Genomic DNA, 18,285 nt, shown 5'->3' with positions numbered 1-18,285 from the left:
GCCTGACAGCCATTATAGCTACATGAGGTAGGCGTTCCTCGTTCTGACCTGGAAATAAATCGCTCCTTCACCTTGCCAGGCTTCGCGTAATTGAGCATTGCTACGTGGATTAGATCATTACATGTCCTCTGTGTCGCAAACCGGCGTGAACTGTAACCAGCCGCACTGTTTTCTATCTACTTAGATGTACAGAATCCTATTCCGAGTTGGTAGTACATGGCCCGGTTCATGGAAGCCAGTCTAGTCGGAATAACTGCCTATCACCGTGAAGCGTGGGCTCATCATTGTGCGGTCTGGAAAGATGCGTCTGTCAGGTTCTCGGTGAAAGATTTAGAAGGCAGTCGACCTTTCGTAGTCGATTGTGCTGCAGACCGATTCCTCGCCAATTATTGCTCCACGACAGAATCCTTTGCTTACCGGACAAACAGCTATCCACATAAAGTTGCCCATCGATGTTGATTAACCGGCAGGTATTCTACCTGAAACATCGAAACGTTAGGCCTCGCGGAGTTACAATTCAGTTACGGTTAGAGTAACACTTAACTCCGGTTATTATGTTTATCCTTCATAGAATTTTAGAAGTTTAGAACGTAAAAATACAGGCATGGGCTGCGGGCAAAGCCTGAAGACTCAAAGGCTTCAAAAGCTTCCACAGACATGCAAGGGTTTTGACTTTATTTGAACTCCGATAGTGATTCCAAAACGCCATCTGAGCGCCACATTTTTGGTAGGTAAGTAGGACCACAATATTAATACTCTAACAACAAGCCAGCAAACACAAATATGTGATTAACTTAATCCAATACGATCTGGGTTACAGACCTTAGTTAAATCAAAAATTATTCGGCATTAACACACAAAGGCCGAAGTATTTTTCTCATTTAGTCATGTGTGCTACAGGCGATGAACACGGTGCCTAAAGAACTTGCTTTTTTCACCTCCTTAACACAGAATAATGGTGAAAATAACAATTTAACAATCAGTAGGGCAGATACAGGAAGAAGCTTCAAAACAAATGTAGCAAAGTGAAACATTTCTTCTGAAAGAATACGAAAAGCAATAATTTTGACGACGGTCCCTATGCACAGTGTTATATTGCGACAATTTGACGGCATAAAAATGCTCCTAGGAAAGTGTCATCAGCTGCAAGTTGGGTTGTATTTGTTTTGCGGTCGCTTGGTGGTGGACATAAATGATGCTTTCTATACGGCGGTTTCAAAAGCGTCGCCTCATTGCTGCATGTGAAACAATTTCCAAATCAACTAACAGAGGAAGATTACCGTTTCAGCCGTGACCGCGAGCGTGTTATTATTGCCTAATCTTGCAAGTAATTTAGCCGAAAAAGATCCTCAAGTTGGCTGACAATTCCCTTGAAAACTGTCTCGTTTCGCTTGTTGATCGAAGTGCCCCACATCACTCACACAATAAGCATGCTCGGGGGAAGAAAATGTCCAACGGACTGGTAAACTCTGTCCTCAGAATGGCCACTCAAGGAACCAATAAATACCTGATCAGCTGATGTGATTTTCTCTTGTTGAGGGATAACTGGTACGATGTCCAGACTAGATGACATTTAATCGCACCCCGTACCAGCCATTTCTGGCCAAACGGCTAAGTTTTCAGCAACTGACTACGTAACCGCGGGTTCCGTGAGGCGTGAACTCCTGATGATTCCCAACATGGAGGGAGAATCCCTTCAGTTCTTCCAAGCACTTCAGGGTAGATTGGCCCTACTGACTGGACGAAACCTCTGTTGCCTATGATCATATCTCCTTACATTACCATGAAACATAATCACATTGTGTTTGACTGGTCAGGGTGTTTGAATGATAGATTAAGATGCAATGAACCATTTTAAATCCAAAGCCACATTTCTTTCCCGACATCAACATTTTGAGGTTTGGAGCTCCGACTGTCCTCTGGCTTGCATTGTGCCGGCTAGGCGAGAGTCCATGAAACAGACTAGCCTAATGGACAATGCGCCATGGCTAATAGTGAAAATGACAGCTATTTTCGTCTGATTGTACAACTTTACCCAGAACGCTCATGTTTATTGATGGCTTGGTAACATTTCATTCTGGTACACTGAAAATCCACCACGCAGAACTTGTCGCCCGCTGTTGAATATGTTTGACATATTTGCCCTTCCTTCCACACTTACAAGGTTGGAACCTTCGGTGAAAGTTTTTTTCGTTCACTTCTTAGACGACATTATTATAGGCCAATCCAACAGAGTGTTGGATTTGGTTTTTGATTGCTCGCACCTTTTGGATGTTGACCACATTTATTGTTACGATGGTTGGACAGACGGACGCTTCAGTAAGAAGACGATACCTGCAATAACCTGTTATGGAAGGATCAGGTTTTCACGGCCATGTCGAAACTTTACATAGGTCACTGGGTATCATGGCTGCGAGAACTAATTATCCCATTTGTGCTTGCTCATACATTTTCGCGGTGGATTTTCGAAGGACGGGTTTTAGGATTCAGATCATCCTAGATATTGACTCCGGGATACAGTGCGAATGATAGACAGCTTCTGAAGGCTACCGAACCCATAAACCATTAGTGGTCAAGATTCCCTAACTTCACGTCTGTGCCACTTAAATATCATGTCAGTGTTTCGTAATCATCCGGACGTTTTCGTTCAACCTACTGAGAAAATGACGCAAGTGAGTCCCCAGTTGTGTTAGCTGACCGAGTGACAACCTCTGAGACGGGCGTATAATGAGAGAGTTTGCACTCAAAACTACTCTAGCTGGGACTTCTCATGAGAAAAATATGGATTCAATGATTTCTTTGCATTTTACACACAAGTTACAAAAATTATTACTACAAAATACAAAACCATACGACATCATAATCCACTTCATTATTTGCCAGTATCTTGGATTGCATACCTTTCTTTGCTGAGAATGGGTGGAGGATCCAAATATTTGTTTTTTTCTCACAAACAACCGCATTTGCAATCAGAGTGATCAAATATTGAGCGCCCGCCAGAGGACTGGCGTGCACGCGAAAAATATGGTAGCGTTTGCATTAATAATACATCAAAATGCGCATCCGGTAAGACTATCACGACCTACAATAGTTGGGAATACTTTGAGGAAACGTGATGAGAAATCTTTGGTTTAAACTAATAGGCATTCCTCTTGCTCTGCAGCTATCAGTAAAAGCAATTTTTGTGCAGGGTCTCCACAGATTTATTCAGCATGACTCTAAGTCCAAATGGGTCACCTGAGTGATTAAGGCGGCAAGAGAGTTGATAAATTTATTAGCTGTTTAATTACTTAGTTACTTGATCAGTCTGACTGATTAAGTGAGATAAGTTTCCAAGCTAATTAGAGACCGACCGTGTTGCGACGGGCTAGGCTAGTCCTTCATTTCGGAAAGACAGTCACATGGTTTTTTTCACATTCAACGGGTTTTGTAGTACGCTAGCAATTTTCTCAAGTCAAGCTATTTGCATCTGTTGAGTATTTCTGAGGGATTCGCAATACAAACCTTCAAATCTAACACACTGACCAAAGCTGTAAAAACGAGTACTACAAATCTAGCCGTCTTTCTTGGCACATTGACTGAGCAATTCGGCAAGTGTACAAAACCGCACGGCTGAGCATAATTTTGGCTAGTTATGTTTACAAAAAACGGCTCGGAATGAAAATGGAGAGTTATCACAGTCGGCTATATATGGCTTCAGTTTAATCCCAATTCTGCAAGAAGCAATTAAACGGTCAATGATAAACGGATAACAACAAACTCACAAGTATCGTCTTGTTTCTCAAAACGGACTTGCACTTTGAAAGCACTTTCTCTAAATTGTTAAAAGATTGGTCCAGACGAACTACGGATCTTAAACTATTGCTATCGTTTGTTTCCTCCGATATCGTGCGGTTCCTCAACAAAACGCCCTTCTTGCCTCATAAAATCGCAAGCAAATTATCGAGCGTGTTACTGAGAGGAGTGGTATTGCTCAAGTAACATGGGTGGTCGTTATTTCATCCGCTGAGTCAAAAGTAAAAAGCTGTTCCAGTGTTTTCGGCTTTTACGTTTCCCAAATCTATCTACTGCAAATTGGTGAGTATTCCGAAATATTGTTGCTTCAATTGGTTACGCAGTGGCCATGCCTAAGAACGTGAATCTCCAAAACTTTAGCCACAAGTGACCTAGTTTTTCAACATCAACAGACCTAAAATAAAGTAAGTTTGCATAAAACGCTACATACGACAAAGCATGCTGTCCTGGATACTAAAGGGACAAGTCTAAATACATTCACATGGTGGCCTCGGCGGTATCAAATAAATGTTAGGTGAGCAGACTAAGACGAAATCGTGCTAAAATCAAATTGGCCCCAACCGCCTCTGGGACGAGTTCGTTCTAATCCGGTGAAACTTTCATCCGGATTTGACCAACATGGTTTTCTGCTTCAATTTCGGCTTACATCTTCCACAAGTTCAATTCCGTATACGGTGTTCGTTTGGCCCAATGCATTAGCACTGTCTCCCCATCCAACATACACTTTGCACTTGACTTCCCTACAACAGTGGCACCACTGAATATAGATAGTTTTGAGTTAAACCATATTTTCTACACAGAACGCGCCAGTTGCTTCCACCTAGAGTTATTCCATACCCATCTCCACTTTTGCTTGTTATCACTCTGGCTATTTACTTAACCGCCCAAGGTCACCCATGGCTAGCAATGGTTTTTAGTTTCAGTTCACGTCAGCAGGCTTCATCGTTGAACTTCTCAAACCCCATACCCATTGTTTCTACAAGTTGGGAAATAAACCTCCTATTATTATCATTATTTTATCGGATATTACACAATGTTTATGACGTCCTGTTTACGGCGCAATCCCCACTACCCGCAAATCCCTCTAGTTATGATTTATTCTGACTGTAAATGCATAATCATGCCAGACGGTATGCCACCCACAAGTTGGGAATAAACATTATTAACAATATTAACGTAGTGGAATTAAATATACCTCAGCCAAAAATATACTGTGGAAATAAAGTGCTAATACGTCGACCGCTCATTATTAACACGATCTAATGATAAAGATTATGGGAATTCGGCAAAGATAAATTTAGTGAAAACTGTCGCTTAAATTTTTAAGATAGAGGTTTACGGGAAGACAACATGCGGATCCAGCAACTGAGATGTCAGATTTGTCTTGAAATTAATCGGTGCTAAACGATAATCAGGAGCTACCATTGATTAGTTTTTTTAACGGCATGTGCGACAATTTTAACCCTGTCGACTTATCGGCGCATTGGTTGAATATTAGACTGTAGTGCCGTTCAAAATTCTTCTAAGCAAATTGGATAACTCAAAACACCCCTACTCTCATGAGCCGCCAGTCACTGCAGAATGATGTTTACTATTCAGCTGAAAACGTCGTAGTTCACCTTATAATCATTGCGTGAACGGTTGTACTTCACCAAACGATTGACGATCCTTAACTTGCCAAAATATTTCTTGCGCAATTTTTCAGTAATCTTGTCCGTATTAAAAATCCTTTCAACTGCTGCAGATGAGACCAAAGAAGGCTTAGAAGAGTTTTATGTAAAGATACTTTATCTTCAAGTTTCCAACAGGGTTCAAACTTTTGGTGTTCTGGTGTTGGCAAGTTAAAAGCACTACACGCATCACGAGAAACCTTGTCCAAAACATCCAAAAAAGGGGAACTGGACATTTATGAAATTCGATGTCCGATTTTGCTAATCCTTAAGCGACACATGATCTTGAAATCCGTTCAGTCTATGTTATCTCCAGATGTAGTATTTGTTGTGTTTTGGGTTAAATATGCTAATATGACGACATCCACAACAGTGGTTCGGCACTAAACGGCCAATGATTTCATGACAACTAATCAGTGTGCTCCGATTTCTCCCTTCAAAAGTTCCATCGAGCATAGTAATTGCACACTTCACTTTGCGATGAATTCAAGGCCACTTACCTATCATGGCTGCATAAATGAAAGATAACAAAGCTTACGCAACACGTGATTTTGCACCAACCCGTGTTCCGTGATCAAAATAAATAAATCTGCCAGCATGGGGAAACATTTCCTTGGACGTAGCCTCATTTTATTTTTCGCGAATAACCGTTAGTCCCCAGTGAAGTTAACTTCCAAATTTCTCCAATAAACTTCATCCCGAGCTCAAACCACATCAAATCGGAAACCAAGCTGACGGTTAGTTACTACGCGACAGGAATATTTATGGGCTTTTGTCAGACATAAGAGTAGGCACACGTAAAGGCCTATTTGTTATAAGTTAGTTTATCAACCCACTATTTTTCCAGTAGCAGTAAGCTTCGAGTCCAATACATAGCTGCGCCTCCTGAACTTCTGTTGAATGTTGCCTTTTATGCCGCCAATGTAAGCACATGCCTCATAGTCGGTTCGTTTTTTGTAGGGAAATAAAAATGAAATAATGTTTAACTGAATGCCGGAGAAAGAGTTCATCTGTTTTCTTCCTATTTAGTCAAAGTGACCTTGGAGAATTGTGCACCTTCCTTAATTCTTTACACGAAACTATGTATACACATTGCTTGTTCGCAGATATATCCCTTCAGGTTTATGTATGTGGCCCTCCATTCAAGATTCTGTTACTTTTCCGAAATGCGTCATTTATAGGTACGGTTGCTAACAATAATGGCCTCAGTTATATCCTAACCATATCCATCTTCTCTGGTATCTGTAAACTGAGTGTGCTTTGCATAGGCCGCGCCATTTCCAGTGCTTCTACGAAAGTATACACTCCTGTAGAAAACTGCTCACATATTACTGGAAGGTGTTGAAAAATGTATAACGTATTCCACCTCTGTGGAAGCGGTTCAAACGATTGTGGTGTTTTAATCAAACCCGAATTATACGACACTTTCTGATACACAAAAACTTGTTTCTAAGGAGAAAACTCGATCCAAAATGGATCGCACCACGTGATTTTTGATGAATTATTTCCAGAAATTCATTAGATTGGGCATGCACACGTGAACTTTTCGAGTCTGCAATAACACGGAAGTTTAGAAAGTCAAATCACTTTTATGAATTAGAAGCTCAGGAATTCATCCGAATCCTTAGATCCCCGGCGACGTTTCGAAGTATGCTGCGCGAGGAAAAACCTTATGTACATGCTTCCAACAGGTAGATCTCCAACACACTCGCTGTTAATTTATCTCCGCTCAGTGTTATATTTTCGTCATGGTGTCCACGACAAAATGCATAGAGTCAAACTACATAATAATTTATCCTCCAGAATTGATCAGTAAGCCGTTCGTTGTAAAATATGGGAGTGCCAACCGCTTGAAAGCATTGTTTGCAAAACCACTTTATAGGCAGAATTGGTTTGCTGATTTGAACAACCCAATGTTCCGTAAAACCACACTAACCATAACCAGCCGCAAGCTTTCCGGCATCCAACTGCCCATCGCGCTTTCTTATGAGGGTCGCTAGCGCACACCAAACACACCTTCTGCCGATTGCATTCGTTTGCGAAGTGGCTTGGTGTTTTCATGTGGGTTCAAATGAATTACAGGTGAATTTTTTGGTTGAGGCATTCTTCAGCTGATTGTGCTATACGTGGGCGATATTCGAGATGTTGCGAAAGATCATCTGGAGGAAACATACAACGTGCCGCTTTATTAAAACTTTGGAAGTTGATTACCAGTTTCACCCTCTTGTTACTGATCTGGTAGGCAAGAAACGGGGTTCTGTTGACTTTATTTTTCTATCAAAATGAGAAGTGTTTTGGGTTACTGGGAGTTCTAGACCACATTCTCGTGTGTTCAGCCTTCAAGACCTAAATGGATCTTATTACGTTTCTCGGTTAGATATCTCCAGACGTTCAATTCCTTAGTGTCCGTTCGGTTGTCTCAGGGTCTAGAGTAGGATTTATGTGCTCAGAATTCTGAAATGTCTTCTAGTTAAATTCTTGTGGACGTTTAGATGGTTATCAATGTGATGTAATTTATACACAAAACTTAACAGCAAGGACCCTCTGTACAACTACTTACCGTCAATATTTGTCTTAAGTCGATCATCTAATTGGAACATCGAAAGGCGAAATGTTGTTTCTTTTAATCTTTCAAATACAAATATACAAGTGTGCTTCAGTCTACTTTTATTTCGGTTCAGAATATGCCTGCGGAAAATTTGTCACGTCTCGCGAGTAAACCCATTCGAACAAACCTTATAAGAGCCGAACTATGCTGAATGCAGCACACGTCAGTAGGATGTAGGTAAGTGGAATCAGCGTCAGTAATTACTAGCTGATGACCTCGCTGCGCGCAATAAAAAAAGACAGTCTGAGATGTTCAATCCAAGGACTAGTGACGTGAAGGAAATTGGTGAACGTGACTGTTTTACCGTAGAGACAAATTTGTTTAGAAAGGCGCTAGGGGGTTGCATGAACAACAGGCCTACATATAACAAAATAAAAAACTTTGTGACATTACTTATATAAACGTGAATAATCCCTCGTGTTCTGAATCTGGTCATCGTGTGAAACGCAAATATATGGGTGTTCGCATTTCTCAGAATCCAAACTATGGTATCTTCTTGCAAGCCAAATCTAACAGTTTAGTATTTCCTACAACTTAACACGCTGGTCATACCAATGCGAACAGAGTACTCTGGTTGCTGAAGGCTTCCATTTGGAAGTCATCGCATGATTAGCAAGGCTATGGTTTACTATCCAGTATAGATCGTATTTTTTAAGCATGGGTTTCGCTCGTTCGTGTTTGTTTGCGTGTCTCAAAGACTGTTGATAATCTATCTTAGATCAGCCGGTAGCGTCTCGTTTACTGTTCCTGAGCGTGCGAAATTGTTTTCTCTAGTTTTCCATCCTGAAATTCCATCGTTGCTGGTTGCTCTCTTGGATGAATTAGCTTCTCTCCTTTTTATGGCTGTTTAACATAGACCAACTTCACATGCAGGACGAAACCCCGGCAAGTACTTTCAGGGAATTTTTGGGCTCCACACTTTGCGGAATCTCAAAGGCCTTAAATATTTTGAACAAATTGTTTGTGATTGATTTCTAGAATTTTGGATTTCCAGCCTAAATGCCGGCATTTTAATTCACATATTCCTCAACCGATATTTCAATCCAACAAACTGATAAGACTTGCATTCGTCTAGCTCCTACTGGACATGTTAAGGCGCATTTCTCAGGCCCATATGACTGTTGTAGCTACAAGACTGCTGGTAATGGAAAACGGCTTACATGGACTCGAGGGTGGCTTATCTGTAGTATGCAGAGAGAACAGGATGACGTCAGATAAATGCCTCAGACTGGCCTGACAGCTTTGGTGAAAAGTAAAAGAAACCCAAATATTTGAAGCGACCGGGTAATCTACTCTTGATAATAGCATTTGTTAGTTGGAAAACCGCACTGTTTGTACGCTGTAGGACTGTAGAAGAAAACAAGCGTTTTGTCATCGGCTGTAAAATGCTGTCTTGTTCGATGTCTCAAAGCCTCCACGTCATACCAGAAACGGATGGGCAATAGTGCCGCAAACCATGCCATAATTTGAAAACAGTAAACGAAGCATGAGGACAACACAAGGTTGATGATACAACACTGAAACAGTACGAAAAGCCAAAGGACTTAGACCATTGGTGATATTTAGCTTCTTTGTAACAGTTAAACTGCTGAGACTGTGTCCAGGAGCAAACGGTATTTAAGCTACTTTTATCGTCTGTGAGTGCCAAACTTAGAACGCAAAATTACTCTGGAGAAAACATCTATGAAGCTGGCGTGCCTCTGCATTTCAACCACATTTATTCTATCTCACATCCTCATCAGCATTCATCCACTGGATGACCGGTTTCCTCAGTCAGCGCGAATAGAATAGATACACACGCGTTGACGGATAAGCACCAGTTAGATCACTTGCTGTCCGCCTAGATAAATGAACTTTCTTTCCCTGAAACAACTTGCATAGATATCCAAAGAGACTATCCCGGCACGCATGTTCTTGAGAAATTGTGTATTCCTCGAAAGGAACAACGCTGGTACAGCGTTTATTATGATAAATTTATTGGCACTGTGTATTTGATCTACTTAAGACGCGATGGCAGAACTAGCGCCAGTATATCAAAAAGACTACACAAGGTGGTAGATATTTCCGACTACACACAGATAACAATTGAATTGGAGTAGTACCTCTTTGGTAAGCATTGCGCATATTAAATCACCGTTAATGATACCACTGATTCATGCAGCGCAAAAGAATTTGTCAACTGAAATTTTCCTCGACAAAACAGTTCTCCACATGAGCGGATCGTATGAAAAAAATGTAGATATATGGACGTTGTCAAGGTAAATGTAATTCAAAAGTTTAACGTGGCAAGATGCTACAGGATCCTTATATTTGATGTGATATACAGCGTTTCCCAAATTCCAGATTATCGATTGAATTCTTTTGTATCCTATAATATTGCACATTAGCTCACTCTAAAGTATACCACACGTGGAAAATCTGATGGACAAAGTTGCGTTTGGCTGTTTACGAGTCGCGAGTTGGCGCATTAGCGGAGCATAGATATTAACTTTTTTGCATTGTAACGGACCACTTGCAAGCCAATTATCGGGCCATGGGAATAGATCATCCGCTAACTGCCCGGCGGTCGAAAAACTACACGGTACATTGAGAACGTTTTACATTCTAAAATGCTGACAGATAACTACCTTAAGACGCATCAGTGTTTTACATCAAATCAATACAGATTAAGCCCGTTCTGTACGGTGTTGTATTGAATGGCTCAACAACCGTTCCAATAATTTCGTTTACAGTAGTACTCGCTTGATTAGTGGGGGGACCAAGTAGCTACAAAACCAATATATTTGTCAGGACAATCAGAATTCCGCCTACCAAGATTTTGTCAGCGCAGCAAACCTCAACCGGCAGTGCACATCAGGGTGTTCATAGAACAGGAAAAAAGTGTTGGCTTTCAAACCTCAGCCGGCAGTGCTCATCAGGGTGTTCATAGAACAGGAAAAAAGTAGTTTTATAAATCCAGCCTGTTATGGATGGAGCACTGCAGCTGTTGTTTAAAATTTACCTGATACGTTCATTGCGTTCTCACAGAGAGGACAATGTTATTAAATCTGAAGAAATCTGACCCGTTCATCCGTGTTTGTTAGATACCAGCTGAGCAAACGGTGTAACGGTTGCACTATATTCCATCCGACTGCAAGTTAATCACACCGCTCAACCACACTGTCACTCAGCCGCTCATGGCCTAACAGTTACCGAATCAGTTATGTACAAACTTGGATTCCCGTCCTGTACGCACCGTATCTTAAACCACATGTACCTCAACCAATGACATATGCCTAGACTTTGATAAAGTTAGCATTCATGCTGCTCTTAGTGAACATGTAAACACATTCATAACTTCATGAAAATGATGAATATTACTACTGACAGTTAAAACTTCTTACTTTGTTTCTGCATTGGAGCAGCTAGGATATGTACAGACAAAGTGGTTACGGCAAATATGTGCATCAAATTGAGAAGCAAACTTCTAGTCAATCAAAACGGGACCCTTGATTATTCGAGGAGCCGCGTCATGGCGTGTGGACAGTAGGTACTTTAAGATAGCGAATCGCACTGTTTGTACACTGCCGGACGTTGGAAAAATCAGCGTTAGACCTTGCTTGCAAAGTGGCCGAAAATCGTTTTGTCGGATGTATCTGTAGGTATAATTCTGCCTTTTACAGAACTTACAAGAACTCTACATCAATGCGAGAATCGCACTGTACACTGCCGGACGTTGGAAAAATCAGCGTTAGACCTTGCTTGCAAAGTGGCCGAAAATCGTTTTGTCGGATGTATCTGTAGGTATAATTCTGCCTTTTACAGAACTTACAAGAACTCTACATCAATGCGAGAATATTCGATAAACGCCGCTACACAATCGCGCCATAATTTGCGATTTGCAATTTGTAAGTCGGAGGTGAAGTCAACAAAACGTTAAACATGGCAAACTGCAGCCGTAAAACAAAATGAAAGACTCAGGCTGTTGGAACATATCTGACTTCTCTATGACAGCACAACATTCAGCAGTAAGAAGGCTGCAACTATCATCAGTTAATAGCAACCAAAAAACTTTCAAATTCACAAGATCAATGCTTTTCGGGATCTGTGTTCGCTTCTGCATTTAAAAAACGGTTAGCCGCTTCCAAACCAGATAAACTCACCCTTAACTTCGACGCCTCATCAACGTGTTAGTGAGAATTCGGCTTCTTTTAACGATTAATTAATCTATTTTCCGGATCGAGCGTCAGTTGCAGATAGCGCTTTTGCTGTTGAATACAATGAGCCGAGTATCTCCACTGATTTCTACCAGATGGGACAATATTGAGTCTAAGTAAAACCAGCTAGTAATGTCTCAATTGTAGGTGCATGTTTCAACTAGCTGACATGTGTTTTCAACAAATATCACTTGACCAACTAGTGTGACGCGTGTGCTTTATTCGTTCCAATCGCAGTGCCGTTCAGCCGCTGATGGGTTGCAGTTTCGAGTTTTTCTGCTAAATCCTGGTCAGCTGCATTCCATTAACGATTGCCAGGAAGAATGATGAAGGTATATGGTGGCCCTCGGCATTTCAGTGCCTATTTGGTTCACTAACATGACATCCTTATTGAATGTAGTCATTTTTTGAAATGTGAATTCCTGTGACAGATGAGTGAAAGTTCTTTGAGTACCGTAAACAGCATACACGTCGTCACTGCAAAATACACGCAAAATAGGTCATATTCTCAACAAAGAACCCCAGTCTCAACATGTTGCCTTATGTTATATCTCATAATACGTATACCTTTTCACATTCTTTAGAACTGCTCCACTCGTGATTCGAACGTTGCAGATAAAATGATGTCTTGAATCAAGTCGGTATACTGCTTAACCGGGTTACCTCTCCGTAAGTGTATACAATACGTTAAGTAATACCCATGATATACACGAACGGTTTCCCCAGATATAACTTTTGAGAACACATCCCGTGTTAATGTGACCAGCTTCGTGGCCTCGTTGCTTGCTTCAGTTGGAGTGAGGTTATTTTGGTGCCCATAAAGGATAGCTTCCTATACACCCGTCTTAATATGCGCAGATATGGTCATGGGGCAATTTACTAAAAGCCCGCCTGTGAAGTCTATCCGGTATCATGTAAGAAAATATAGTGAACTCAGGCTGCACACACTGCCTACTGTTATTGACACTCGGTAATACATTTGCCTATTTTCCACTAACGTTCTTCCGAATCGGCAACGGCTGCGAAATTAATACGCGGTCTCTGCGACTGTCTGTTTGTCGTCCTGCAGCCCATTTGTACGGCTGCTTCCGTGTGAGTCTCTTGTAATTTTTTCAAATCTCAGGTCCAGTGAAATTCGACCTCCATACCTTTGTCCTGGAAATTGCAAGCCATCAGTGTACCCATTGGAACCGGTCGGTTTTTTCACCCTATGCGTTGGTGCCTCTGATCAAACCATATGGATTGCCTGAAGTAAACGCACCACTCACAATGGTAAGGTGCATTAGTTGGGAGATTGTGACCGATTTTGCCGCTCTTAAGATTCATCAGCTAGACACAGTCCTCTAGTTTCTGCCAAAAATACGTTTAGCCTGGAAACCGGAGCATATTTTTGGTTGGACTTTCTTAATGTTGAAGTACCCACCAAGGCCCGAAAATTTCAATTACCACCCTACGATTCCCAGTCTGTTTTAACACATCGTGACGGGCATTTACTACGACGTGCACGCCTTATACAAAACAATGTATATAGAAAAACCAAGGCAGATAAAACGAATAGAGGTGGGACTCACCGGCAACGAGAGACATCAACAGAATACAAAACCACATGCTGCGCATTGTGACGCTGAAAATCCAACAAAATACACAATTTCCGCTGCTTTTATACTGGTATCAGAAATGCAACACAGCTGTCATCCATTAGTTGACATCCATTCGTCTGACCTGACATTTCCAAAGGCCAGTCATTAAGAAACCACTGCGCAAAGAATCGTAAAACCTGCTACCAGTATAACTGATGCCAGGATAAGTGATACATACACAACAGTTAGACTGTGCTTCATTTTGTGCACCGCCACTGCCAGAGTGAGATGTGAACACACAAAAAAAGATAGCAGTTCGGGCGATTGAAGAAGCTTCAATAGTATCCAGAATTTCAAACACTTATGACGACATGCCACGAAAATAGAGTGGTTGCCGGAATGACCGCACACGAAAAAATACACTTAGACGGGGTCACAAAATAATCTAATGATTACCCTGGTTTTGAAATCGGGCATTTCAAAGAAGAGGAAGAGGAAGAATAGTAATGAGGTCTTCAGTGTGGCTTCAGTTATTGGAAAACACGAACTGAAACGTTACAGACCAATAGAGAGAAGCACACCTCTCATATGCAACTTGTTAGTAAATCCTCGATACCCGTTTTCTGACCGCACGCGTCTGTATGAAGTTTTCTGGTTACCCATGGGCCTCCAATCAAATTATAAAGAATGCTATGTTGCCAATCAACAAAACTCGTAAAACCTCACTTTTCAATGGGCGTGACGCGGACTACCAAATAAACACAGTATACAAATGACTCATCATAAGAATCCAACGTTAAAATTCTAGTATTGGACTCGCAAAACTTGAGACTCAATGATGTGCACTTCTGAGGCCACAAGTGGGCTAATTGGCGAACTGTGCTCGAGCGGATAGAATGCGTGTACTGAATTCACCAGACGCTCTTCACTAAGGCCGGTAAAGTTCCGTCGTATGAAAAAAATCTTCACAAATTTCGGTGGTTCTTGTTGAGTTCGAAGGGTTTGGTTTTGTGACTGAAATTTTCGGAGCATAACTCTGAACGTTGAAGGAACACGACGCATTCCGAACGAGGGCGATGATGTCACTCGGTTCATTCATATTCAGTTGTGCTCCACGTATATCTTCAGACGTAAGGACTCTCTCACAACCATAGTCCAGAGAGAAAAGATTCTCGGCAATAACAATTTGAACACATGTTGCTCTGTAGAACTTTTGGCGTCCACATCAATAAATCATTGACCACAATGTTAAGCAAGAATACAGAATGCGGTCTACAGATTATCCCCAAGTAGCACACGTTGAAGAAAAAGCCATGCAAATTCACTTGCCAAGAAGTACGAAAATACAGCTACCGGATTATTCGCATAAACTTCTAGAGAATATTCTTTTGGGCTTTGACAGACCGACACAATCAAACACACCGCTTAATCTAGGGAAGCGCGAGATCGCGAGTCAATAATATATACGGCCACGTAATGTACACTGAATATCCGAGTTGGAGGCAAACGGTGAGCCGCTTTTATTGCAAGCGTGCAGAGGTATGTACATCCGGAAATCCCAACTAAGTGAGGCACCCGCACGATCTGCTACTTCCAGTTGGCTGCATTGGCAGCCAGGATGCGGCGACAAACACCATGGTACCGGCAGAAAATTAACTGGCCGTCCAGAAAATAAGAGTTCCGGAGAGCTAAAATCAACAAACCTGTCGATTGCTGTTCTGAGGGTTAGTAACTGTAAAAATTTTTCGCTGTCTAGTTGCCTCGCTATCCACAAGAAAGCAAGAGAGCCAAATCGCCCAACGCTTGATTATGAGGCTGTGTTCAGACCAGGAACCATCTGGAGAGTGAGGTAGCACCTCATCCACTGAACTATCTTAAGCGGAGAACACAGGTGTTTGTCGGAAATCAATATACGTGTTGTTTTACTTACGGTGGCAATTGAATGTGCCGCTTTTGAGCGCACTTTTTGCAGCACGTCCAATGAACGGGAGGTTCATCTGGGTTTCAGGTGAGTCTCCGATTAAGATCACACTATGATACAGATGAGTGCACTTATGTGATGTGCACTTAGAAGGGTGACAAGGGAAATGATGTGCGGAAGATTTTCTAGCAACCAGATGTGTATTGAGATACATCTACAAACTGTATTCCGACATTACGAAAAAGAGAGTGAGTCGGGACTGTACAACACTCAAGTTATAATAATTATTTCATTGGCAGAGAATTCACATGCGTTTGGGACGAATCTGGAGTGCAAAACAGTTTGGCACGCAAACAAATGTGAGATTTTGGGAAATATGCTTTACGTGAAACGAATTGTTGACGAAAATGCAGGATTTCGGGTAGCAAGCGAGCTGGAAGTTCAAAGGTGGAAACGGATGGAAAAAATTATGCACACAGTAGCAAGTATATAATTGGTGTGCTGCATCTCCAGGCACAGGCACAAATGGTAGTATCATGCCAAAAACACCCTTAGTTCGGCCTCACTGACGAGTTTCAAAGGTTCGATATTATTCAATATAGCCATCACAATATGGCTTTTGTCTAGGAGCAAAACAAAAAGCTTTTCATGCAACAAGCAGTAGAGAAAATGCATAGGCAAGCCAGAGTGACCATCAGTGTGAACAAACTGATGTGCTTTTCACGACCAGCGTGGCCAGTCTGATTGATGTGTGAACTCATGAAACTGGCCTCAACATCGTACCCTGACCCCAACCATACAGTTGAGTAGTCAAGTCATAGGATCTGACATCCAGTAAGCTAAACCGTGACCCAATTAGACCTGACAACAACATAGAATTAAGCTTAAACATGTTCCGATGTGACCGATAAGGCCTGTATGAAACTAGTATGGACCCTGTTCACAATAAGTTTTGTTTAGCTAGCTGGATGGAGGCCCACCCGTTTGATTTCCATCTGAACAAACCGGCTGAAATAAATACGCCACTTGGCGCTTCTCATCACTGCGATTCCTCATCTCGATAGCGGGTGATCCACCACTTTCAGGAGTTGGAAACGACCATCTGGAACACGGAAGTGCGAAGGTTGTTCCCGCTGCTCACTCCTGCCTGTTTGGTGCCAGTGATCGGAGAAGCAATGGTGATTTCAGATATGTCCAGACAATGAAATGTTACAACCTTTCCTTTTTTATTAGTTCTGTCTCCTTCGTTTTTGGTATTTCCTCTTCAGTTGTCAAATCTACCCTTGACCGTTTTCTTCTGATCCAGCAGTATATTTACTTTCGTGCATTTATTCTTTTGGCTTTTTGTATAAGAATGACCAAAAATGTGGCTAGATTTTTCCCCTGCACCATGTGCTTTAAGTTTGCGGTTCTCAATAAATGGTTTCGCTATCTTGCAAACACGTGGCTTTGGGTCGGTATGGACCTTCGTAGTTCCTAAACCGGTGTATAGAAGCCAGTGTAGTGCCACGATTCGAGGTTTGTAATACTTTATTATTTTATCACTGTATTTATAGTACCGCGCTCGTAGATAAACCTCCGTTTGAACGATTTGGCTTTTGAGGTTTTGCGCATAACTTCACGTGGTCCGACAGACTGCTGGAAACAATTAGTATATGCTCAGCATATATCCAGAGCCAACAGGAATATGAAGCATAGTACATTCAGTTCGTTGAGGGTATTTTAATCGACAGATCCAGCTGGTTTGCAGGTAAATCCCACGATTGAAACTTGCTCCGAGCTATTGTCTCACGGGAGGGGGCGAACATTTTCTGACGCAGTTCCTTGTGTCTCAGACATAAAGAAGCTATAGTAACTGTTGATTTTGCGGCAGCTCGTTCACTACTTAGACACATTACCACAAAGTGACAGGGATAATTTGGTAAATGCTGGCATTGGGGCAACCGTGCATTAGGTTCTAGAAGGATTTTTGTTGCACTTCGAAATGGAACGAGTATGAAACCGATTGACGCACCTGTCACACAACGCGCACACAGTTACTGGCTGGGTCTCAAAGTCCATAGTGCGTAAACAAACGGAGTTCCAAGAAGGCTTTTCAGTAGTATGGAAAGCACTTGTTACAGTCGGGCATTCATGAACACGTTTTGCATACACTGGAAAAACTGGTCTTGTTCGTGTTTGCATATTTCGTATTCAGAAGCAGTGTTTTGGGATAGGTCCACAATGATTGAGATCCAGATAGGCGGAAGGGCCATTCAAAAAGTTTCTTACGTACCGCAATTTTGCTTGAAATGAACCAGTATTCTGCTCTTTGCTAGCACTTAATCCATTACAATCAACGGATAGTCATTCAGTTTAGGCGGTCAAAAATTCTGTGGTGGACGCTGTTTGGAGCGTGAAACCATTCTTAGATGAGGACAAGTGTGTTGGTGAGGAGTGTGGAGACATTACTCCAAAACCACAGCACACAAATCTGCCCAACTTTGTAAAAAGGCACGGATGGTAACAAAGAACT

General features: G+C 41.8%; 1 protein-coding gene across 1 annotated transcript in view; it reads left to right on the top strand.

Moving 5' to 3' along the window:
- Positions 1 to 18,285, top strand: part of T265_06368 (hypothetical protein) — a gene marked incomplete at both ends in the record, with an annotated part of 140,879 nt that overhangs the window by 66,297 nt on the left and 56,297 nt on the right. The window contains one exon of the mRNA XM_009171609.1: positions 6,313 to 6,388. Coding sequence (XP_009169873.1) covers positions 6,313 to 6,388 — 76 coding nt within the window. The remainder of the gene's footprint in view (positions 1 to 6,312; positions 6,389 to 18,285) is intronic.

This window comes from Opisthorchis viverrini (genome assembly GCF_000715545.1).
Source record: "Opisthorchis viverrini unplaced genomic scaffold opera_v5_126, whole genome shotgun sequence".
NCBI lineage: Eukaryota > Metazoa > Platyhelminthes > Trematoda > Opisthorchiida > Opisthorchiidae > Opisthorchis > Opisthorchis viverrini.
Note: the sequence above shows the minus strand (reverse complement) of the source record. Positions and strands in the feature narration are given on the sequence as shown.